This window comes from Tinamus guttatus, unplaced genomic scaffold, assembly GCF_059628265.1.
Source record: "Tinamus guttatus ecotype Peru unplaced genomic scaffold, ASM5962826v1 Tinamus_guttatus_pri_ptg000086l, whole genome shotgun sequence".
Classification (NCBI taxonomy): Eukaryota; Metazoa; Chordata; class Aves; order Tinamiformes; family Tinamidae; genus Tinamus; species Tinamus guttatus.
The window spans coordinates 1,978,721-2,005,492 of record NW_028288620.1 but is presented as its reverse complement, the minus strand read 5'-3'; the positions used below and the strand labels follow the sequence as shown (position 1 = coordinate 2,005,492).

Genomic DNA, 26,772 nt, shown 5'->3' with positions numbered 1-26,772 from the left:
TATGTACACAGGTTTATTCTGTGAGCCCTGTGAAGCCACAGCAGAGCCCTGGGTTGAGCTGAACCAGCTAGTGCAGTCACAGTGAAGAGGCAGCTGCCATCAGAATCTCTGCGTTCGTGCATCTGCCAGGAGCTGTGCTGAGTCTACTGCTTAGCCAAACACCTTGCCCGGGTCTTTCCAGGACACATAAAGCAAAGTCTGAACACTCCCATTTTGTCAGTTGGGTTTTTCAATAAACCCGAGAGAGGTGAGGACTGCTTCGCTGTACATCACTAGCACAGAAATGCATACCTGCCACACAAATGAATTGAAAAGGTAAACTGTTCCTTCACCTCAAAAATCACTCACACGTTTTTCTTGGCCATTATTTTTCTGCAATGCTTTTGGTCTACATGCAGTAGACTAGACAGTACGACAAACATCTGTGACTACTTCACATATGAATACTAATAACATCATGTGTACAAATTAATAATGCAGGACTTCCCAGTTTCATAAGAGAAGAAACATCCTACCACAGAGACCAAAAATGGAATAAAAGCAGCAGGCATGTGTGTCCTAATTTTTTTAAGTAGAGATATTTGCATGTGTGTCATAAATATGCATTTTTGCACACACGCTACGGTCTTGGAACTCCATTTCTGTTCTTAATTACTCCAAGGAGCACAGGCTGCCCTCCCTATTGACTGTAGTTACAGAGTTGTAGCCGAGTGAGGAATAACCCCCCAAATACAGCACAGTAACACTGGGTGCACATATTTAAGGTTCTGTTTTTACTATATTGATACAGCTAAGATAAGTGGACAAAGGGTAAAACGGTGCCATCAAAACAGCTGGTTCTCACCTTTTCTGTCTGGTCTTGAAGAGGAGTAGAGGCTTTATAACCAAGCTGTAGCAACATAGCTTCTGCTGCATTTCTTTTAGCTATTTTCTTGTTTGGGCCTGTTCCAGTAGTAACCTCATTACCTACTTTTACCTTTAAAACAAAATATTGATCATAAACATGATAAGTACATGACCCTTCAATATCACCACACAATAAACCTGCTGACCTCCCAAGAGCTTTACGAGTCCTTTTCGTGAAGATGCAGTCTCCAAAAAATAAGAATAGTGCAAAAGGGAACCAGATGATCTTTGGAGGTCCCTTCCAACCTCAATCATTCTGTGATTCTGTGATCTTGTAACTACAGGGCTGCTTCCCACAGGCGAGCTTGCTTGGATGTTTTAGAAGATCCCCAAACTTGGAGCAACAAGCTCTTTTTCTGCTTATCTATGGGGCACCAATGGAGTCCTCTCCCTCCTACCAGCCCCATTTCCCTGCCGGGTATCCCCGGCTCTTGCCCTCAAATCTTTTTCAAAGGAGAAGGTGCTACAGGATCTGAGCTTCCTCTTTTCCTTGTAGAAGAGGGGCCTGCAGCAACTCCCCAGCACGACCACGACAGTATCCAGAACAAGGGAGACACAACAAATGACCTGGGAATTTAAAAGATTTAAATCTTTTAAATCTTTGTGGTTTCTACAGAAAGATGATACACAGATGTATAAACTTGTGCATATTCCTGCCCCTGAGTGGCAGAGTGAGACACAGGGGCAGAGATCCAGGGGAAGAAGCGCAAGGAGGACACAAGGCCGCGTCCTTCCCCACTGCTTGTCCCTCACCTGCTTTCACCAAGACATGACTTGGAAAGTTGGCCCCTCGCTGGACCTGTAGGTTTTTGGACAAGCAAGATGCTTTTCATAAAACTACAAGTTAAAATGTAAAAATGAAGATGTATTGCAGACAATACATCCATCAAGAATGTGGCTATATTTATTCTTTGGGTTTGGTACCCAACGTATGTGCCTCATCTGTGCGTGATACTAGCTCTGTCATTTGTGTTTGTTTGCAGAACACTCATAGCTCTTTAATAGCTACGTGTCACTCGGTGCATTAAGCCATTGCATTTGCTGAATTATCTCTAAAAATAGTGGACGGTTTCAAAAGCATGTTTAAAAAGGAAATCAAAGTAAAATAAAAACAATCACACAAGGCAATCGGCACAAAGGAAACATTACAGGTGAAAGGGCTGAAATATTCTGGAAGGAGCTTTAAAAAAATTAAACAGACACATGCTTGTTAAATAAAAATGTGTTCTTTAACCTTTGTTATTCAGTAATTATTGACCTTCATAAAATCCAAAAAGTTTAGTTATTTTTTTATTTCAAATACAATTAACTATAAATAAAAAAGAAATGTTGTAAATAAATAAGAATGACTGTAAATATCCCTTGGAAATAAATATATACATAACCAAACAAAAAGATTCTGCCACAAAACAGAAATATTAGTAATCATGAAACAAACAAAAAAATTCTTTTATGCAGAATTTATGAATTTCTAGTCATGCAATCATGACTAGAAAACAGACAATCTGCTGCAAATTTGCATGCAATAAAATTGAAGGACTTTAATGGGACAAAACAAAATGATGATTTATAACAGAGCTTACACTAAATCAATGTGCTGCTATTTTTTGGACCTGTAAAACTGGTTCAGCTATTATTATAACCTCTATCAAGGATTAAAGGTCTGACTACAAAGAGAAGGAGCTTTCTGAAATTGACTTTGGGAACAGAACACCAACTAATGTCATCAGAGGTTTTCTGCTGTTTATTTAGTGGTAAGGACAAGTAATTGGATCCATTTCATCACATCTAAACTTGCTCTTTGTGTGACAGATAAAAATGAACATATTATCTCTGGATATTTTACTTCCACATTCAATTAAATTAAATGAAAACATTGTTTAAGTAGTTTATACAAAGGCTTTTTATTCTGATAAGGTTTTTTTTCGAATGTCATAATGAATCCACCGAGACTTCCTGAAGACAGGGAAACACCGGAATGATTCCAGTGTATAAATATGAAAGAAGTTTAAAAATCAGGCTACATTATTTTAAAGTGCACATAATAATGCAACTGATCTATGGAATTTCTTTGATTCTCCCTTTCACAAGTCTTTTTAGATAAAGGAACCTCCTATGTATTAACTTCCTGCAAGTTTATTTTTTGATTCAGACCAATGATTACTGTTTTTGAGAATCCTCCAAGGAAGGAAGAAATTCTCTGCCAATCATTGCACAGCCATTTCCTGAGACCTCAAAGAACCCCCTCAGATCATGGACTCCCCTAAACAAAGCTGAGCGGGGAAGGAAAAATGGTCTATGACAGGATCACTCTTTTTCAAATACTTTCAAATCACATAATAAAGTTGGAAATCCAAATCTATATTGTCGATATTTATATGCAGATTCTGTAACAATAGCTGTAGACAGAAAAAGAACCCCAAAACTTTCTTACAGAAAAATATTAAAGAAGAAAAATACTAAATTCTCAAGAAAGAACATTTGAGATTCAAAGATCCGAAAATCTAGATAGGCATTAAAGATGGATTTAAAGATTTAGGTGAAAATATAACTGATTTTCTAGAAAAGGAGGTGCTGGGACATTAAATTCTGCTTGTGATCAGAAGTGACATTTTGGTGTGGTTTGTAGACAACAAGTCAAAACATGTTCTGCTATGCTGTTCTGAACCGTTCCCGCACAAAATGACCTCAGTGAAAACACACATACACACACACCAAAAACAAAACCACAAAACACTTCAGTCTTGCTTAGCCTGACGTTGTGCTAGCTACTCAAATATCACAGCCATATTAAACCTTTGCAAATGTTCTTAGTTTAAAAATTAAAGGACCATTAAGGATCTGTTGTTTCTCCATTAGGCCCAGGACCTTTCACTGCACAGGCTAAAGCAGGTGATAAAAGACTTTTTGTGGCATTTCAGGTATTAGCAAAGCCATGGAGAGAGGGGAAGTCTGGAGGGACTCACAAGGTCCTACAAGATTTACAACACAGAGGAATCAGCTCTGTGTTATGCCACATTTTTGCTTGCCTTCAAACATAACTGAGCAAGAGAACGGCCTCTAATGCAACAGCAGTTTTTACCTGCATAACAAACTCCCGGCGACGAGGCATTCCTCTCTCCGAAAGGAGGACGTACTCTGGCTCCTTCTCCTTTTTGGCCTGTTGGATCTGAGCCAGGCGGCTGATGGGATTCATTCCCTGACCATATTCTGGTCCGGTCTAAACAAAAAAAAAGATTGAAAGAAAACCATGATTTTAGCATATGTCGCTACAGCTGTTACAGTGTTTGGGTAAAGCTTGTACTGCACGTCCTCTCTTCGCTAAGAATCTGTTTGAAGGGAACAAGAAATAAATAAATAAATTTCCTATCACCCCCTGATCACGCAAGAGAAGCTGAGGCTCCTCAGGCTCACAACTGCAGCAAGCGCCACGCGCTGGCCGCCCACCTCTGCTGCGGGCAGGCTGCAGACCCGGCCGTGGCTATCCGTGGCTATCCGTGGCTATCCATGGCTATCCGTGGCTATCCGTGGCTATCTGTGGCTATCCGTGGCTATCCACGGAGCTCCCAAGGGCAGGATGACATTAAGCAGCCTCAGCAGTCGCGCTTGGCTGCCCTGCTTCTGTGACCCTTGCCCCCAGCCCCTTAAAACAGCTTGCTACGACAGTGCAACGTGCGGCGCATTACGGGGGTGGAATTACCCAGGGTACAAAGATTTGCCATAAAGCAAGGAAGTCGTCACTTCCCTTGGGAGTCCGGCTTTCCATGCTGCAAAGGAATGGAAGCTGCAGGGGGCTGCTTGTGTGCCACAGGAATAAACCCTTGCAATGCTGCTGTGCTCTGTGGAAAAGAGGAGGGAAGCACCCACAGCACCTATCCCTGCTATGCTCCGTGAGCCACCTACGGAAGGACCCCAGAAAACTCCCAAGTTTTGCAGGCCTCTCAGTCAGCACGTGTTGGCAACAGCATGCCCTGATGGGATGAGGTAAACCACAGGAAAAAATACAAAATACCTGTAACAAGCCTTGAAATCTTTCTAGTATGTTATGTACAAGGTTCCCTCAAAGCATATAGGTATCAAAATACTTGTTTGCAGAAGGTAAGGAGAAGGAATCAAGATAAAAAATATTTATGTGACATCATATATGGCTAATTCATACATCATAATGCACAAGGAAGAACTTATAAACATAACTTGAATTTGAAGATAGAGTTGTTTTTATATTTTTATGCTTTTTTTTATGAAGGCATTTGCAGAATCAGAGAAGATCAGATGTCATGCTTCTCAAAAAAAGAATAAGAGGGTGATCAAGACCCTCAAGAGAAGAGCAACTGAAAAGAAGACCAGAGAGGGAAAATACATTTAAAAAGTTGTGTAGCAAATCTTTCATACTGTAATCACCAAGGTGTTTGAGAACACACAGGTGAAAATATCAGGACAATGTCATGAAGAAGGGCAGCTGCATGGGCAAGGAGCCAGGCAGAGGCAAAATGAAGAGCAGGCTAAATAGAGTGCAGGCAATACAATATAACCTTGCCAATATATACACACAAGTTGTTTTCATTTTCGTATTTTAAAAAGTCACTTTTCTTCAATGCTCGAAGTACATTCAGATTATGGAGGTTTGGATATTCAAAAAATAAAGACCTTCTGCATATAGACATTTTGACTATTAAGGCCTGTTCCTAATGTGGTCAATTTTGGCCAAATTAATTTAAGATTGTGATGGTATATGGCAATTATATGGATATAGTGATGTAAGAGATTTTGCTGATTATATTCGATCTAACTCTACTTAGCATGTACTTGAGCCATATTTACCAAAGTGAGACAGCCAGACAGCATCAAATTCCGCAACACTGTCTTCTGACTTTCAGGTCTTGACCCTTTAAAGCTGCGTTAATGCTGACAAGTTTGCATTAAATATATATTTTATATATATATGGGTGTATATATATATATGTAGCTAAAATTCTAAAAGTGTTTGGAAATTGGTTGCCTAGAATTTCAGTATGAACTAGATATATCATTAGCCTTGATTTCTTTGAAAAATATCTCATTTGAAGGCAAATGAAAAGAGGAAGAAGACTCGGGAAGGACTTTGTGGAATGGCGAAATCCAGTTTTGCCCTTTCCAAAGTGTTCGCTTATTTTAGATGATTTTCCTGCTAGCTCCTACGCAATCCTGCACTCAGAGCATCCTTCACTGAACACAGAGGTTTCTAATAAACATATCTTTGTTCAAATCAAGTATGTCTTTATTTACAAATTACAAGTTTTTTTTTTTTTTTTTCAAATTAAAGCAGCAATACATCCACTGTCATGGAGAAAAAAAGCACCATTTAAGAAACCTGAGCTTGGAAAAATCCAGAGCCTCTAAAGGAATCTTCAGCAGTGCAGAAAGAAACACACTAACATCCTCTGAGACAAGGCATATTTTAATGTAGGGATGGTTCAAAGTCATCAAGTCTTTAATCAGACCCAGGCAATTTTCTATCTTTTTGAGAGCTATTGAATGTTATCAAATACTAACCTCAACATAGGCATATGAAACAAACAAGTACTTTTCTTTGGGGCTTGAGAAGTGATACACTCAGCTGAGATGAACAAACTGCTGGGCTTCTTTCAGCTCTTTTGACAATCAAAATGAGGCTGAACCCACAAAACTCCTAAATCCAGCTCCCTGAGGGGACAAAGCTGGACTGTGGACTATGGACATTTCCCTATGTATCTGCTCTTTCATATATCTTGCTCTTTAAATGAAACCTTTGTGGGAATGAGTAGGGGAGACAGGAGCAGGGAGAGAGCCATCATATACTCCAGAAGGGCCTCCCAATGGAGTTGATGCCAGAAATTCACACAAATGTGCAGCAATTTTCTAGAGGTTTATCCTCCATGACACATCTGGACAAACTCCTGCATGTCCCAGGGATGTCAGCTTGAGTAGAGATAGCACCCTACAAGCAATTACAGGTGAAAACTTCACAGCATTCTTAGAATTTAAAAAGGTACATGTGACAAAAAATGGCTAATGAGTCTTTCCCAATTTGCATTTTGAGTAATTCTGTTCCTTCCTAAGCAGATGTTCCTAATTCTGGCACACAGGCAGACACCCACCTTCAATATTGTTTTGGGGCGCTTTTTAAAGTACAGCTTGGGCTTTTCAATCACAGGAAGAGGAGGAAGTTTCTTAAGCTCCTGCAGGACAGCCATTGCAGCACGTTTCTTTGAGAGCTTCTTACTGTTCCCTTCTCCTTCTGCTGTGAATTCTCCTACGGTAACTCGTGTGACGAAGCTCTTCATGTGAGGAGGTCCACTTTCTTTAATCACCTGTTGAACAGAAGTTACACTGAGTCAAAGCACCCTGTAAGAATACAACTTGGTTATTAACTTCACTCTGCCACACACGGCATCTACTACTAATGTCACCTTCCTGCTCATTGAAGGCATTCATAGGGGGCTTCATATAATCTGGACGAGTATTAATGAGACTATCAGGTTTGAAGATATAAAATTAAGGCTGATGAGGTAAAACAAGTTTAAAGATCCTATTCAGTCCTTCACAGAACATATAGTTTACAGCAACACAGAACATATTTAGACCAAGGCAAGCACAGTTTTCCTTGCAAGGCACTTCACATACTTTAATTCATCAAAGGCCACCATACTCAAGCTAATTCTCTAGGTACAATATTCAGAATTATGTTCATAAGGCTTCACTTTAATCTGCTCTTTTTTTTTTCCCATCACCACAAAAAACACGGATGTTCACGCAAGGTCCCCAGCTTCAGTCTCACACAGCAGCCCTTTTCTGCCGGCCAGGCTCCGGCAGCCTGGCTGCTCTCCACGCTCCCCTGCCAGGGCAGACAGCGTGGAGCGACACCCTGCACGTGTGACAGGGTGACAGGGTGCCCCAGCCCAGCCTCCCAGATCAGCAGCCGGGCCTCCCAACAGCTCTGACGGGACAGAGCCACAGAGCCCCCGTAACCCACACACAGAAAGCAAACAGCTCTGCAAGGTTTAATTCATACTTCTTCTCCAGACTTGTTCAGGATGAAAACCAACGAAAGCACCTGCTTTAAATACCTCTTACCTATTAAAAGTTAAAATATTATCACGACATAAAACAAAGAAGTTCTGACTGGTGTATCTTCCTTGAGCTCTTTTCCATCTTCACCTTTCCACAAAATGAGACTTCTTTTAGAAGGTTCAAGCACGAGGGCACATTTACTAACAAATTACAGCAGTGCTAGCACTAGCAAAGCCACCTATTCATGCACGTACTGCTCTGGGTAGCACCTCTAAGGTACTAGAGACCTCATTTGTGAAAAGGTTCCCTTATTTTTCTCCATGAGGAAGAGGCAGCTCCCTAATTTAATTTTTGCTATGTAACGTGTTCAAGAAGAGATCACAATTTCTGAGAGGCCCCTCCTCATGTTAACCTCAAAACCAATACGGACACACACTTTCCAGCAGGTGCATTAACATCAAGCCACATAGTGAGGAAGAGCAATTCCCAAGAGAAAGGGAACGGAGGCAACGCTGCTAGGGTGCTCTTGGTGCAACAACTGTGTTTTTACGGGCAGAAACTCTCAACCTTAGTATTATTGCAACGTGTTTTGTATTAACGTTCTTTTTATCAAGGTCATGTCCCGAGCATTATTTAGTTTTGCCATTACACTGTAATGAGGTCTCCTTAGGCTTGTATTTCTTTCTTAAGCTCTCTTTTGTGGCAATTCCGCCCGGCAAATACAATTATCACAGCATACATCAATAAAAAGACACAAAATGAAAATTAACAGCAAACTTCGCCCATGCTTTCCCAGAATAAGACGACGTTTGTGCCAGCATGGGATTTATTCGCTGTACCCTAGGAGTGTTCTTATGCTGAGTTCCAAGGTGAAAATCTCACAAGTTGTTTCAAAATGACATCACTTAGAAGTGACCCGTTAGTGCCGCGCTCTCCTTGCCAGGTGGGGCTGGCGCTGCCTTCGGCGGGAGTCAAGAACCAGCGCCAGGACCACCCGCTCCCAGGCTCCGTAAGGAGGCTCCGGACGGGAGCAAAGCACCTCCACCCCCTCCTCGAAGGTGCATCTCAACTTACGACCGTGTGCTGCTCTCCGAGGGCTGCAAACCGCCTCCACAGCACGGCCAAACCAACGGCAAGACTCCTCATCTCCTTGTGATTACGTCTTCTCAATACCCTTCCATAGGTGTTTTCACTTACGCGCAATGTAAGGCATTAATAAAATGCACAAGAATGTCTACACTGACCGGATGAAAAAGGACAAAGTAACTGTTTAGGGAATATAATTGTCACCCTTCTAAAATTATTGGTTTTATGTACGTTTTCTCATATATATGAATGCGCACAAATATATACAGGAAAAAAAGAATTTTAATAGGAGATTGTATTTTCATACACATGAAAAAAATAAATCTTAATATAAAACTAATGTTTTCCGGTGTTTTTAACCTTTTAAACTTTTAGGTGTGTGACACAAGGTAAATAATTTCATGGAGAACATTCAAAACTGTGTTTCTGTTAAGAGTGTAAATGAAAAAATATTTGTGTTGTCCATGGAACGAATCCCATAGGCTTCGCACGGGCTCCAGATCAAGCACAATATCCAAATTTGGTAATTTAGAAAAAAAAACATTAATCAAGGACCACTTCTGGTTAATCCCAGAATTTAGATCCTTTTATACCATGTGATTTCAAATAGTTGATCTACAAACGTAGGGACACAAAACACTAAGAAGAAATTCAGTCTTTACTACCCAAGAACACTTTGTATTAGTTCACTAAACCCTTTCTTCAGCTGAAAGATTCAACCAAATCACAGCTAATTTAAAGCTGAGAATTTGATTAAGGGTGACAGTTCAATATGCTTTTCTTTTTCTGTTCCCCTGATTTAAAGAATAACTCCAACAAGAGAAAACACACAGGGCCAGAACACGTCAAGTTACATCAAGAGTGAATTTGGCTCAATTTAACAAATCACGCTGACAAATGGAAAACACCAGCACAATTACCATGAAAGAGTAATGTTGCTTCAATTACTACCAAGAACACAGGTAGGGAATTCAACAGATTTTGACAACATTAAGTGGACTTAAAAAATGAAAAAAATAAGACAAAAATAGGTCAGATAAAACATGTGACCTATGTGCATGACTATTTAGAATTTTAAAAATACCGATGTATTTTTATGAGCTTGTGCCAACTGACAGACATGCAACAGTTTACAAGAAAACAAAAAAAAGTGAGAGAGAGCCTGGATAGTGCATTAAATACGGAGGGAAGAAGGTCGGCCTCCCTTCATCCAAAATTAGGAGGAGGGCTACCCAATAAGCCCCTAATCTACTCTGAAAGCCTTAATTGCCAGGAGAGCAGCAGCCAGAGGGGTGTGAAACTTTTATGCCAAGGACTTGCTCCGTTTTTCAAAGTCAGCAACTTCACAGTCAGCGCCTAGTTCAAAATGCAGAATTTGGGCTGGTGTCGCTACACTAAGACTGGAACACGGTCAACTTCAACTCTTTTTTTCCCCAGAAGAGCAGAGCGGGCAGAAAAAAATGCTTGTTCAGGCCCTACATTTCCTCAACCCGAGTACTGAGGAGGAGGAAAAGGATTATTGTATTTGGTCTTCTAAATTCTCCAGGATCCTGAGTGACTCCCCCTGGCAAGGCAGGTGGACTGAAGCCCACGCGCTCGGTTTCAAAGGACCCACTGACATTATCGTGCAAGAGCCGGGCTCTGCATGCTCGCCCTGGTCCCCACCTGTTATACAACTCTGAAAACATGTTTACATAGGACTGCACGTATCTTTATGACCATTGCCTGGTTGCATAACACAGCACTGTTGGAACATTCGTCAGATGGAGAAAAGGCTGCTCATTTTATAGCTACCACACACACACATTAAAAAAAAAAGGCTAAAGAAAGCTTTGAAGCAGGCCTGGAATAACACAAAACCATTTGTAAAAAGAACCCGATTATAAACATCAGATCCTGTGATTATTCAGTAGTTTTATTGAAATATAAGCTATCTTTTAATACCTAAGTCAAACCAGAACTCTATTTAAGAACATCGCCCCTACTTCAAGACAGGAAATAACACAAAACCTGTTGGGAGAGCAAGAACTGTCTTTTTTCAGCATTTTATAAAAGAGTCTCATTAGACTTTAGACACTTTCCTCTACTACCATCGTTCTGTCCTCACTAAACGCTGTCTCTTAAGGAGGCTAAAACATTGGAATGAGGTTAAGGATATACTCAAAGTACTATACCTCTTTCTTCCCACTTTCCAGATAATCTGTGATCCAAGCCCACTCATCTTTCTGTATTTTAGTGCTTTGAGTTGCATGGTACTATTTCAAATTCTTTTTAATATTTAAGGTAGAAAATGATTTGTGAAAACTGAAATGTTAATTATGAGTTTCATTTTCTGAAGCACTGACGTGAGTTTCCATTGTGTCTGCTTCTACATAAAAATTATACTAGGCTTTCCGTATAGTTGCAGATTGATATGGCAACACCTCCAATTCTACCCCTAAGATTTTACTTTCTCTTTGTTTTCTTATTAACCCATATTATATCCTTTTCCAATCATAGACCACCAAACACATGTCCATTTGCTATACTTCATATATATGTACGTATGTATGCATAGGTGTGCTTATATACACACAGGGGTAAAAATATATATACACTGAAGTGTATATAATATATAACCACAGTCAATAAAATAATTCTATAGCTTTGGCCTCCTGACTACTGTATGATAGTTCACACTCAGATTTCTAAAAAGGTCTAAACAGCTCATTTGACATTTGCCAACTCATGGAAATGGGTTGGGCACATTTAAGTAAATTGCATACACCATGCTACATCGCAGTGTATTTTTTGACATGTCAATATGTGTATGTACTTCACGTACAAAAAAAATCTGGAGAAAATCACCACTATCAGTAGAGGCACTACCAATGTCCTTCAAAAGTATTCAGTAGAAGTGTATAACAAAAAGCAGAAATTAAAACCCAGCAACTGTATATAATCATTTAGAACAGGATATTTGACATTTAAATGACAATTAAAACTTAAAATTTGTTGGATTCTACAATAATAAGATTAGATTTTTACAAGCAGCTTGTATAAACTTTTCTCATTGGCAAAATTCTGTTACTATTACTCATCCTACCATAGTTAAATTATTGATTGTACTGGAGCTATTCCAAAAATTCTTTATTACTTAAGGTAAATAAAGGTGTCAGGGCAGGTTCATAGATAAATCTGTATGAAATGTGAAAAAAGAAAAATCATGGTGGCTTAAGTGGAGATTGACAAGGCACTGAACATTGTGCAAGACAAAAATACACCTATGAGCTTCTGAAAACGGCACTAAAGATGTGAAGTGTCTCAGTGGGAACTTCTGCAGTGTGCCCATGCCTTACAAAAATCTCCTCTAGCTACAGCAAACATCTCAGCTGACTCCCTTTTGAAAAACGATTTCAATTCAGATCGAACGTGGCCACTGATACAGGGGAGTTTGAACAGTCTTCCTGTCATTCACTGCTTACCAACCAAATATTAGGTCTATATTGCTCTGACAGACAAACTCATATAATAGTAGAAATTCAGTGTCTTAGGTTAGTGTACTACCAGTGTGTTAGTCTTAATATATTAGTGTATTAGCCTTAGTGTATTACCAAACATTTCTATTCATAATCTGCATTATTTTTAGAAGTGTCATATTTCTGATTATTGTTTTTAATCTTACTGAATTTTAGTGGTAGGTTTTTTTAAAACACTTTCATAGCAAGCAAATAAATATGTAAACACATACCTCAAAACTGACAGGTATATTGCGCTTCAAAGCAATTTCAAACACTACACTGATCTCAGACTTGTTTGCATCTTTATCTTCTTCTGTTTCTTTTCCTGCTTCTCCATTCTGAAAAATGAATACAATATGACCATAGGAAAATATTTTTAGAAGACAAAATAATTAAACACGCTCTTCTCCCAAAGCTGCATAAATTCAGTCATACTTCATATTGCTCATACTGAAGGAACACACAGACATCGACTACTAGGTGGCAAAGTAACTTCTATTGATTTTGGCTTACTAATAACATGGGTAATCATCACCACAGCACATGGCTGGTGTCTGACTATTAACGTGACTATGAAAACCCCTTTCCCAGGCTCCCCTCACGGGCACCCCTTCCAAGGAACAGGCGAGCGCCGGACTTCTCACACGGGAAATTCGGCGATTCGCCCCTACGCTTGGACGGGGTCACCAGGTTGCAGGTGTCCTCAGCAGGTCCAGCTGGTTAATGGCCCCTCCACGGCCTTCCCTCTGGGAGATTTGACCAGTATGAAAAGGTAGTGACAGAGAACAGCTTGCTCAACACAAAACATTATTTATTTATCCATAGGAACATAACAAACAGAGAGGATAAGGGATAAAACAACAAAAGGAATATATCAACATTAAATCTAACTAAAATTCAGCTTTGCTTTGCAATTTAGGTAAGTCCCATTTTTCTCAGAAAGCCACCAGTATGGGGACCAGTCAACCAACTATCACCTTCTCCAACTTCTGCCTTTTAGTCTTTGACCCCAGGCCACATTCTCCCTGGTTCTCAAAGGTTTAACTTTCAGCTCCTTTCAAACACGAAGCCCTGAAGGTTTCCAACTGAGATTGCTCCACAACCTTGTTGCCTTGGCCGAACTCCTGATTTTTTATTAGAGGAGGTAAACATCAAACCAATAGGGCTGAACTAGGTGGATTCCTGCAGAGTTTCAGCCTTGTATAATAAAGACTGATATAAATCTTTACCCAGTAGTATAAATACAAAGTCAAGATACTGAAGTTATAAAATAACATTAAAACATTAAAAAAAACAGTTCTTCACAATAACAATGAAAATTATCAAGATTTTATATACTCTTTGTTAATTCTTAATCTTTAACACAAAGATGGACCAAAATACAGCAGAAGCAGGCAACCTGAATAGAGAGACATGAAAGGCCTTTATTTCATTATGTGTTCACAAAATTTTGCGTGGAAAATGCAATTTATTTCCCCGCCAGGGATATGGAGCTAAATACAAAACAAAAGATTGATAAACTATGCAGAAGCTGCCAGAAATAAAGGGTGCAGTACTAAGCAACAGCAAGGGGAGCCAGAATGAAATAACGAAGCATCTCTGGCTCATTTCATACAACGAAATGTAAAGTACTACTGAAATCAAGGGTGTGCGTCATTATTTATAGGACAGGCAAAGCAGTGATTCAGTAAAGGACTTCAGTTCACAGAGAATAATCAACTGAACAGAGATGAAAGGATGGCATTTAAAAGCACACGTGTATTTGGAGATTATAACAAGTATCAAACAGAAACTGTGGGATACTATTATCACTATAAACAACTGCAGTGAGAACCTTAGTTAATATCGTATTCAATTAAGCTTGTGTTTTATGAAGAAGGCTGATAATCAGAAAAACAGAGAAAAGCAGGTGTAAGAATGAACTATTGATTGGACAAAGCACTTTACACTGGTAGATTATGGACACAATCTGTTATACAAGAACATTTAAAAGTTACTTGAGCATAACTGATAAAACTTATGTGGGGAAGAGTTTTTTTTAAAGTCATTTCTTAGGTTTAATAATGACATGAGAAGATCTATTAGGCAGAAATAAAAGCTGAGTAAATTTAGAAGAAATACAATTTATCTTCAAAAGGGAGAACAATCAATCACTGGTAGAAGTTCCATAAAATTATAGAGGGTCCACTGGACTGTTACTAAGTCTTTAAGTCAAGATCTTTTTAGGTTGTACTCTGGCTTAACCACATGTGCAGAGTCTAATGTAGAAACTGCTGTTTAAAATGCCATGACTAATACAAACACATCACTCAACAAATCCTTAAATGCCCACTCTTAAAATTTCAGTCCTTGCCTATTCTTCTGTCATTAACGACAAAGCCTAAGTGAGTGGAGACTATGGAGGATACACCCCTAAGGCCTAGACCCTAGCACTGAGCAATAACGTTTCAAGTGTTAATCATCTAACTCCCCTCACTTCGGAAAGATAAAATATGTCCCAGAGTGTCTAAGGTGCTCTGGACTTAAATTTGATCCTCATTCCAGAACTGACACTTTAATTGCACGGCCCTTCTTAGGCCTCTGGTCCTACAAGGCAGCAGAGCTGCTTTGGCAGACATACAATAGTTCTTTTATGAAAGCAAGTCACCTATACCCCTGCTCTGTTTGCTGTTTGTTTCTTGTTTCTGTTCACCTTATGCTTTCCACACACTTGTGCAAAGAAATATTAAAACAATGTTTTTCTTCAATGTTCAATGGGATAAAAATTTGCATTTGACTTGCTTAGTTTTAAAGAATGAAAATCTTGGTATCTCTCGATGAAAGAATATAAATAAATATGCATGAAGCGAACACAATTGTGTAGATCAAAAGGCAAAACCACATGTATACTGTGCTATCCGCCAGGGATCTCGTTCCAGCGACGTTCTTTTCATGACTAACAGCGTGCGGGGACAGACTGGGTTCAGTGGCTCTGTCCCTGCTCCCTGGCATGACTGGAAGCACCGTGGCAATAGGTGACTGGGGGAGAGCGAGGTTCAGCCAGCTCCATGGGGCCAGCTCTGAGCTCTAGCTCTGAGCTGCGTCTGAGGAGCCTGGTGCAAATCTCGCACCTCCCACGCAGGTGCGGATCCCGCAGAGCAGTGCGGCTGCAGGGAGCACAGCTCTGGTGGGCTGCTCTTGGGCCCACGCTGCGGGCACGTGCCTGCACTCCGCAGCCCACGGGAGCTCCGTGCGTGCCTCATGTGGCCAGGGGCAGCCCCAGCCCCGCCTGGCAGAGTCCTTACACTGCTTCGACCCGTCAGCCCGCTGGAGAGCTGCCCCCAGTGCCGCCACGGTGTCAGCATGGGTTCGCCTTCGCACGGGCCTTCACCCGCCTTCGCACGGGCCTTCACCCGCCTTCGCACCGGCATCTACGACTCGAATTCACAGGAGTGACGGAGCCTCCTCTTCATCACGGCACCTCTTCCCCTCAGCGTGACCAAGGACTCCTCGGTTTCCCACCCACAGACATCTGCCCCTTGAGATCCTGCAGGATCCTCCCTGGCTTCCTGCTGCTGCACCAGCACATCCCGGCGCTTCCCGCTGGTCGTGCCAGCGGAGTGTGAACACCTCGGCAACGCCAGGGGACCAGCTCCTGGCAATCCTGCCTCGTTTGCCTCCTTACACACACCATTTATGGTGGCAAAGAGAAGAATGAAGTTACTTTATTAGCTCAAGATAGAGAAAACAATGTGGACTGCTACAAGATTTAGGAAACTCAATTTGCCACAACTGCATCCTCTCCTAAAAGCTTACATATCCTAAGAGACATTAATCTAAACAGACACTAAATAGACCAAATTGGACATGAATATGAATTTAGGTTTCTATTACTTTGGCTAAGTAAATAAATGTTAGCCAGGTTTCACAGACAGAGGCTATGAAAACTAAGCATTTAAACCCATCTATCTTTTTATTATCCTACGCACATAGATAACAGTAGTTCACTTTCCATGCTGATTAGTGGACATTCAAGGATTCTTTTTTATAAAATAGAATATTATATATGTAATTTTCAAAATATAAGGATATGTTGATCTAAAAGCACAGTTCAAGAATATGACATTCCCTCTCAGCTCTATGCTTAGCATTCATCAACCTCTGTTTTTGTCTGGAAACCAGAAGAAAAAGGAAGGGAATTAAAAACAGGAAAGGAAATGAAGATTCTGCTTAAGACTTTACTTACATATTCATTTTAATAGCTTTTTCAGTTAAAAAAAAATTCAATACTCATTTTAGTAAGTGATTTTAAAGAGAATTTCCTGATCCAGAAAAATGATATTGCCAAACCACAAGGGTGACTCAAACACTCTCTGGATAAAAAGGAACTCATTTGGATATAGGGTGAGGCAGATGGATGTGTTTTTGACATAGAAAATTATTTCCATTCTTAAAGAGCAGCTTGAAGCAACCACACAAGACAGTGAAGATGCTTTTAGTAATGCTTTGCTCTTGGGCACAGTATTTCAGTAGGAGTCACTGGAAAAGGGAATACAAAAAAGGAATTGTCTCCTGATACATTTGTTCTGACTCATTTGGTTCATTTATTATTTTTGTGCTTTGAATTTGCAAAGAATAATTTTTCTGCAAATATATTTTCAAAATATAACACAATATTTTCATTTATAAGCAAAAATAAACACAATTTGCAAACACAACAGTGAGAAAACTACATATTCAAAAAGGGGCTAAGTGGATAAAAGCCTAAAACCATCTAACAGCTGTTCAGTAGCTATCACTAAGGTCATTCAGGCTCATAGAGGGACAAAGTCATCTCTGCTGTAAAGATCACATTCATGGCACAACATACGTGCAAAATCAATAAAGCCACTGATTAAATGGACTATTTCTATACATTGGAGATAATTTCAAATATTTCTAGTTTTAATTAACTGCTGTTGATATGTCTCTCATCTTTACAACACTTTCCTACTTTTAATAATTGATTCCAGTTCCATGTTAGGTGTGCTTTTATTCAGAAATAGTACTAATGACTTTTACTATTGTATCTCCACCTGAGGTTAATAGGGTTAAAAAAAAAAAAAGCTAAATGAAACATTAAAAGCTGATAAATAAATTGTAAGATAATGTGAAGATTAGGTAAAGTATATTTTTTGAAACACAAACCTGAGGTATTTTTTCTGGAATAGGCTCATTCTGGAGAGCTTGAAGGGCCTTCATTGCAGCATTATGTCTAGCAGCTTGACGAGTCTTTCCTTCACCAAAAAACTCACTGTTGCCAACAGTTAACTGGACATAGAAAATTTTAGGCACTGGGCAGTGATACCTGGAGAAAGGTCATAAACAAGTTAATGTATTGCTATACTCTCTATAGAAAGCAGTAACACTAGTTATCCATTTTAAATGTGTATTTTTATGCAATATGCAACAGTAGTTACCATTAAATGTTATCTCCTCTCACAGGGTAAGATCTAACACTGAAATATATGTCTCCGTTCCTCAGCTAGTCCACTGGTAATTCTAATAGCAATCTTACCATGCCCACTAGCTCTGTGCTTGTATTTGCATTGCTCTGCAATGAGCTGGACTGTACTGCAGGTAAAACCACCCAGCTCTGCTCTCCCTAGGGTTTTTGTCCTGAGACCATTAAGCATAAGTAGAACTGAAAGCACTGAGGGAAACTGTGCCTTTCCCAAGGGAAATTGGAGACAGGAAGCAGCAATGTGAGGTCTCTCCCACAAGGGTTCTGCAAGATGCCTGCATGCCTCAGATCTGGCAGTGAACATGGAGAAAATCGGACGGCAGAGACTGAAGGATGTGGAAAATGCCTTCTAGTCTCTTTTTAAAGCTCAATTTCTGAAAAGAGGACAGGAAGGAGCATAATAAAAGGTAGGAAGAAGCTCCCTTCCTACACTGAGCATTATCCAGGCCTACTGAAGAAAGGCAGGAACCACCATTCCTTTTCTTCCCCCTCCGCCTTTTTTTTTCTTTCTGTCTTTTGTTATTTGGAGAAAAATCTCCAAATATAAGGGCTTGTTTTTCTTAAAACTGAATATACAGTACTGACAGAAAGATAAAGTAAAAGGCTGGAAGCTTTCCTGTAAAACAGTGCAGTTATTTTACCTCAGAGGATGTAGCATCTTTACTCATATCATCCAGAATGATGATATTGAATGATGGCTGCCACATTTCTATTTTCAGTAATAAAAATTGCTAATCCAACCAAGCCAGAAACATCCCTCCTGCTAGCATAGAACGAAGACAGTGAGATAATGCCATTCTTGGTTTTGGAATATCCCATCACAGAAATTAGAGCTTGTCAAAGGAACTTCTAGAGTAAAGCAATAAATGTTTTTTCTCCCTCTTGACCCAAGAAAAGTAATTCAATACACGGAGTTCTTGTCACTGTTATAATTATAATCTTTTAAGAGAAAATTAAGAAAAAAAAAATCCAAGTAAAGAAAATTCCCTCTGATGAGGGAATTTGCTTTCTACTCTGTGCTCTATGATCAAGTATGCCTGCAGCTCCTTCCTCAAGAAATGGCTCTTCTAACACCCTTCAGATTTCTTCCTCAGAAGAATTCTATGTGTATTGGAAATGGTTTCTCATGTATGACATAGACCTTGCACATATTTTACTGCAGTGTGAAAACCCAAAACTTCACAGCTTGGCCAAAAGCTGGACCGATCACAACAAAGCCAGAATCACTCCAAATCCCAACATTTCTCCTCCTTGCTCTTACTAAACACACTTACTGAAACATATTCACTTCATTTTTGTCTTGATGCAGGTGGTCGTATTTTCCCTCACGACTTCTTGACTTCTCAGTTACAAAAGTCATCAATTTGTTTCCTCTGCCTTGAGGACCAAGCCAGGTTCACCCGCTGGTAGCCTGCAAGATCCAATTATCCCTTGTCCTTCTTAAAGGTGGACACATGACATTTTCTTCCCATCATCCAACCTCCTCCAGTCACTACAGACTACAAAAGAAAATCGGCAGTGGCCTCTACAATGACCAAACCAGCTCCCCCAGCATGTCAGAGCTCGTCACTGACTTGTACCTCTTGATCCCCAAGTTCTCCTCCCTACCATGGTTAGTAATTTACTCCCCCAGTCTCTGCCAGGAGGCACCGGGAAGCCTGAGACCAGACCTTGACAGCAGAGATGAAGGCAAAGCAGCACCGAGACCCTCTGTGCACCTTTGGCACGAGGGCCCTCGCTCCATCCAGCCCGCTGAACTGCTGTGATTCTCACTGACATTCACACCTCCAGACAGCTCCATTTCCAAATGAGCTTCAGCTTTCTGTATTTAATCAAAAACGAGATTCTCTTAGTTAGTAGCCTGATTAAACCTACATTTCAAGGTAGTATGTTATGTCTTACCAAGAGTAAAACACTGTATATTATCACTGTATATTTTTAACAGAATATGACTAGTGACACAAAGCTATAAAAAGAATACTACTATCTTTTTGGCTTTACTTTGCTAGTTTTAGACTGCTCCAATGAAGTTAGTTCAGATTTGTGCCAGTTCAAGTGAGGTTAAAAACTGAGTGAATGTCTAGCTGATTTAATGTCCTCAGCAATAGGAGTTTAAGAGTTAAAAGCAGAAAACCAAATTAGAAACTACTTTATCTCCCTTTGCAAGTAACCATTATATTCCATTAAAGAGAAATTAGAGATACTAAACATTGTGAAGGGAGTATTAATGGAAATAAATTTTATTTTAAAAGCCTACATTAAAAAAAAATTAGAAAGATCAGATGCTTCTAAACTGATCCATCTAAATTTAAGTTTCGTTATAAGATACGCAATTATATTGTAATATTATAAATACTATCCACAAAAAATGTGCATACTTTTATATATATATGTGATGTAATATATATGACACATTATATCATCCACACATGATTACAAAAAACTATAAAATAGAACACAGGCACCTTTTGGAAACACTACAAAGTCCCTATATGAATATTAAATATGATACTGCTATTTATTAACTAAGCTGCTGACAAACCAAAGCAGAGAAACAGATGGGTAGCCCTCCAATATGGAACTCACTCCACTCTGTTCCTCACTGGTTTTGACATATACCATCCCCTTCTGCCTCCCCTATATACTACCAAAATGCACAAAAATTAAACTAAGAGCACAAAAATAAAACCAAGGCAACATTAATGTGGTACAATCTACAGTTCTCTCTTAGACAAAGTACAGTGACTTCAGGGTGAAATTTACATCAAAAAGAATGGTAACTTTCTCTCACAGTGTTTAACAGTAGATTTTCACCATTTCTGTTGGCTTCATAAGTTTATGTGATATTCACCCTATGTCAACACTTCGATTTATTAGTTTTATTTGGATTGCAATACTGTTACAGGGAATACATTAAAAATAAATGTAGGGACATAGACAGTAAATCTAAATAACAACAAGTCTAAGAATCACGGGCCTTTGACACAAAACATAGCTCACAGTGTATCTCAAAAAGAGTAAAAATATTACTTACTGAAAAATCCAGGGAAAAATAAAGGAAAGCTTTCTCAGTTTAATCACTACCAATGGAATAGATGAGTGGTTAGGCTCATAATTCTACTTCTTCCACACTCAAAGCAGGGTTGCTTGGGAGCGCGCTCAGCATCTCCAAGGATGGAGGCTCCACCACCTCTCTGGGAAAACTGCTCAGTCTCCAGTCACCTTTACAGTGTCCACTGCCTCTTGTTCTCTCACTGGATACCACTGAGAAGGGTTCATCTTCTTTATTATATTATATATATACACACATATGCTAAATATATATGCTATATATATATTATATTTCAGAATATATAGAATACATTTATTCTATTCTTTCCAGGACCATATCCTATATTATTGCAAGCAGATCCCTGAAGAGGCCAAAGCCTGTTCTCCTGAAGTGCTGGGTCATTATTCTGCCATTTGTCTTGTTCCTGCCTTTCAGGACTGAACTCCGCTATCTCATAGTCACTGCAGCCAAGGCTGCCCCCAGCTTCACATCCACAGATGGTTCTTCCTTGGTTGAAATATGAAGTCCAAAGCTTCTCCCCTCACTGGCTCCTCAATCACCTGTATTAGGAAGCTGTCATGGATGCATGCCAGAAACCTCCTCAATTGCTCAAAATCTCTGCTGTCAACACCTGCTGTGCAACCAAATGTTGACCCACAGGATGCACCCACTGCTTCTCAAGCTCTTCCCTCTCACTGGCAGATTTAAGGAGAAAACCACCTAGGCCTCCATGCCCTGGACTATCACTCCCAGGGCCACACAGCCATGCCTGATATGTTCCAGCTGTCCCCTATCTGCATCACAGGTGCCCATGAGGAAGAGCAGCAGGAATAATAGTTCAAGGGCCAGACAAGTCACTCTATACTGTGCCCCGACCCAAGGCCCCAGCAGGCAGCAAATCTACCAACGCAGCAGGCTACGTTGCAGATGAGGGTCTCCATCCCCTGCACCAGGAATTGACCCTCTGCTCTTACTTGCCGCTTCCTCCTGGTGCTGCTGCATAGCTCAGGCTCAGCTGCCTTGGATGTTTTGTTGGACAGAGCTCCCTGCCCCGTCTTGCTGCCAGACTGCACTGAACCTATTCTGGAGTCACAGACCTGCAAGCAGAGCAGGAGCCTTCCTCCTGCTGCCAGAATTTGCAAGCTTGCAGCCTTCGTCATCACAGGAGTCTCTGTTTCCCATCCCCAAAGTATCAACTTTTCTTGTCCCTCCCTTGGTACAGTTGGGGGTTCAAACTCTCGTATCTACAGGGTTTTGGAGAAGATCCAGTCTCTTTCTAATCACCTCTAAGTGATGCAGTCTGCTGATGGCCTCTCACAGTCCTTTTACTTGGTGACAGATCTTCCTTCACCACACACCTCCTACAGACAAGGCGACTGTCTCCTCCTGTCCCAGTCTCCATGAAGGAGACTGAGCACCTCCTGCAATCCAAGACCTACAACGCTGTATCTTCCCCCTGGAGCATGATCCGAGTCAAGGTCTCTGGAATGTTAGAGACAGTTGCTCCACTTGGCATGGGGAACCAAGCCCTGCAGTGCCTCACCACAGACCCTGTCCTCAGCAGAGCTTCTAGGCCCCTTCTACGCAATCTGCACCACAATCTGCACCACAATCTGCACTGCTGCTAGAGCTTCCTAGAATTCACAGCCTCCTGCAGCTATCCCAGCCCTGTGCCAGCAGGTGTCCTGAATTTCCTCAGAGTTCCCAGGCATCCTCCAGTGATCCCAGAATTCCCAGAAGATCTAGAAGCAGAACCTGCAAGCTGCTGCTCTGTAGGCTGCAGAGTGAAGGACAAACTCTGCAGTGAAAAAGCAGTAGGTATCTTGATGGCCAATCTCACCTTATTAATTCACAGTTCTCTTGAAGAAAAAAAAAAAAGTGGTAGAGCTGTCAACAACTACCTAAATTTGGGGATAAATAGCACATCTGTCATAAGTTCCTATTTCTTGCTGAGTTACTAGGCTTCCCTTCTCTTCCATTCCAGGCGATGGAAGAAAGCATATGTACCTTAATCCACTTTATAAACCCAGGTCCCACAACAGGCCCTCTCTTTTTCCCTCCCTCTCCCCATCTTTTCTTTTAAAGAGTGTTTAGGGAGATATTTATGTGATAATATGGAAAAATGATATTCAGCCTGTGGCTCTAGAGCCTCATGCAGCTCTTTGGCATTGGCAGAATGATTAGGCTTTTACATGGTTTTCATTAAGCTTTTCTTGCTCTGCTTGGCCTCAAGAGGAGTTAACAGAGCACTGATAATATGAATATTGCCAGGAAAGCATAAAGGAGCACCTGAAGTCCTCAGAAAATGGACTAAATCTGCTAGTATCTTGGCTTCTCGACAACTTGGATGGTGTCAAATAGAAAAGAAATATCCCCAACTTTTCAGTAGTGAAGATGGAAGAACGGGGCAGCGTTAGTGAAAGCCTCAAAAGTAACCATAATATAACAATGTGAAAGCAGAGGACAACCACTACCCTGAGTTTTAATAGGGTAGTTCTGTGCACCAAGAGGCACCCCAACAAAAGGAACTATCTGCCACCCATCCTCCATCAACTTGCCCTATATTTTACATGTAAAAGCACTGAAAGCATTAAAAACCCTGGGTATATTTACATATATTTTGTTGATTTTTATACAATAACACATTAGCACTTGCTGTCACAAGGATTCCTAAACTTCGCTCCTATGCTTCTTAGCCCCCTTGTTAACCTGTTCAGTGACAGAACTCAAATATTCAGTGAAGATTCTCATGTGATACAACCACAATTCATAGAATGTTGATTTACAGACTGTCCAAACCAAGTGACAAAGAATTACAAGACCTGAGGACAAAAAATAAACATATGAAACGATATCCTCAACTGACAGATACAAATACGATAAAGGATAATACTTTTATCAAGCAGGAACATATAACCTACAAAAACAAGTCAGTTTTCATCTAGCTCTCCTAGATGTTTGAGATTCATAAGAATATCCCTCACATAAGAGAGCAGATTCCCTTTATCCCCTTTAAGTTTCACCGCATCAGAAAGCTGCTTTTTAGGCAACTCCATTGGTATCACTTTGGAACGGTCAACGTGAAAAGAGAAATTTGCTCAGTGACCGTGACCTTGAATGCCAAGTTTCAGCAATGAGCAAATATTTACAGCTAGTTATAAACCCCTAAAAATAGGGGTTCATAACAGAAATGCTGACAGACCTTAACTAAGTTGGTGTGAGCGGGCGCCACTATAATTAAATAAATCACCAAGGTCTGCTGACAATTACAAAACTCATTTTGGTTTGCCACAGAGACAAACAAAAATTCTGTTCATTATAATTTTACTGGAATATGATGTCATAACATGTAAGCATACTGAAACAATCTGCTGCTTTTCTAGCCAAAATATTAATTGCATACTAAGGAGCCCTTGGGGCCTCTTCCTTTTTGGCCATCAAATCCACACACACAAAGACAAATAAAGTATTAGTGCACGCGTTATATGTTCACACTGCATTTCCTGTATTTCTCCGGATTCCTCAATGGCATAAATATTTCTGTTAAATATAGTTACTTTATTCCTAGAAGGGGGAAAGAGAAACAAGTGCAACCTGAGGCTCAAGGAAACTGGATTTTATTTGGATTTAGCCTCCTTTTGACTGTTAAAAAACTCCAGGGAGGCTCTGCCTAAATTCTAACGGCCAGTGTATTTTTCACCTACGTAAAAAACGAACACATAAACCCACTTATTTCTCCACTGCTGAACTGCTACATTAAGTGGCACGTCATGCCAAATTCAAATGGCAAGCGAAGAGGAACAAGGGCCGATTTGGCCAAGGGACCCAAACCAGCAGATCCGGAGCGGCACCGGAGGGTCACTCGGCAGCCGGAGCTCCCCGCCGGCAGGGCCCTTCTCCGCGCTCGTCCCTCCGGCACCGGCTCCGCGCCCGCTCGGCCCAGCCGGCAGCGCTGCCCACCCTGCTTAGCTGGGAAGAGGCTGCAGGGATCGAGAGCCGCAGGCCGCGCAGCGGCCTCGGAAACAGCCTTCCCCGCGAGCAGCCTTTCCTCCGTAACGTTTGAAACAGCCTTCCCCGCGAGCAGCCTTTCCTCCGTAACGGTTGAAACGGCCTTCCCCGCGAGCAGCCTTTCCTCCGTAACGGTTGAAACGGCCTTCCCCGCGAGCAGCCTTTCCTCCGTTAACGGTTGAAACGGCCTTCCCCGCGAGCAGCCTTTCCTCCGTTAACGGTTGAAACGGCCTTCCCCGCGAGCAGCCTTTCCTCCGTAACGGTTGAAATTTCTCTAGGGGAGCGAGTTGCTCAGTGCAGCTGTTCCCTGGCCGTGCCCTGTTTTTTTCCAAGCAGTCCATTAGCCACATGGATTTCTTACAGATGTGAGTCAGTTCTACGTTTTGGAGAAGGAAACGTCCAGTGCAGCCACTTTCATCTTCACACAGCCTGCACCTTCTGGGCCTTTGCGCGGCTTCCACCGCGGCGCCTGGGAACAAGGACGCCCCTGTCCAAGAACCCCTTTTGAGAGCTACAGTCCATTACCCCTGCATCAGTGCGGTTGTCATCTGCTGGATTACCTCCAAAATCATCATCATCATCAAAAAAAAAAAAAAAAACACACTTATTGTAAAGCTAGAAAGGTAAAGCCCTATATTGCATTTTTAGCAACACTCAAGCCCTTACTAGATAGGGCCATCATTTTCTGAAATTTCTGTTCTGCAGATTGTTTATACAGCCTGAGACTGTTTTCTCCTTTTCTAAACCCGATAAACCATCAGCCACGTGTATAAGATTAAAAAACATACATAAAAATCAATTATACATGTCCCAGATTTGTCTTCCTTTGAGAGATGATGTTAAACTAAAATTTGAGTTGTTAAAAAACTGAGGTTACTGTAATTAATTCTAGATTATTTTATCATTTTAATACATGTAATTTTTGCCAAGTTCACTTTATGAGATCACTTTTGATCTGATTGTAGAAATCCCCTAAGCAACGAAACGCCATATAATTGCTTATGTCAAAATTTAAGATTAAGTGATGGAAAAATATTAACAGAAATACATTAAAAACCACTGATAATTTTTAAAAATTAATGTGAAGACATAACAAAGATGTTTTCCATTTTAGAGCATACAAAAAACAATTCTTTCTCTGTTTCAAATGTAAGACTATAAACAAATCCAGAGCTACAGTCAGTCTGAGTCCTGCGAGTCGGATGCAGCTGAGTATTAGAGTCCTCTTTATCTCTTTGGGTCCAAATGAGAACAAATTGGATTACTTGTTTCCAACGCTTCTCCTAGGAGGATATTCTAGAGCTGAGGTGACAGTTAGGAATTTTCTTACCTGTTTTGTATTACCTGTTTTGTTTTGGGTCAAAATCTCCCTTAAATAGCTCTTTGCTTTTTGCTGTGCTTACCCTCTGAGGCAAGCAGTCCCATTCCCACTTGGCCTTCATGAGGAAACAGTGAATAGCTCAACCTTTTTTAGCACTCTGCATAAAAAGCTATCCACACTATCTTGATAACCCTGCATAGTCCTTCTCTTGCTCCTGTTCTCGACCATAAGAGTCAAGACAAAATCAGTGGACAAAATTCCATATGAAAGCCTGACAGTGCTCTCCAACAGCCCATCCTAAATATCACGTTTACCTCTTTCATTGTCCCAGGGCATCAGTTTTCACAGCTCATCTTCCAAAAAAAAATTAGATAATTCTCCTGTTTTG

General features: G+C 40.6%; 1 protein-coding gene across 4 annotated transcripts in view; it reads right to left on the bottom strand.

Annotated features, from left to right (window-relative positions):
* Positions 1-26,772, bottom strand: part of STAU2 (staufen double-stranded RNA binding protein 2) — a 141,843-nt gene that overhangs the window by 92,756 nt on the left and 22,315 nt on the right. For all 4 annotated transcript variants that reach the window (XM_088520321.1, XM_088520323.1, XM_088520322.1 and 1 more), the window contains exons 5-9: positions 17,688-17,847; positions 12,752-12,859; positions 7,023-7,235; positions 3,989-4,126; positions 845-976 (exon numbers count right to left, since the gene is read on the bottom strand). In XM_088520321.1, the coding sequence (XP_088376447.1) occupies positions 845-976; positions 3,989-4,126; positions 7,023-7,235; positions 12,752-12,859; positions 17,688-17,847 (751 nt within the window). The remainder of the gene's footprint in view (positions 1-844; positions 977-3,988; positions 4,127-7,022; positions 7,236-12,751; positions 12,860-17,687; positions 17,848-26,772) is intronic.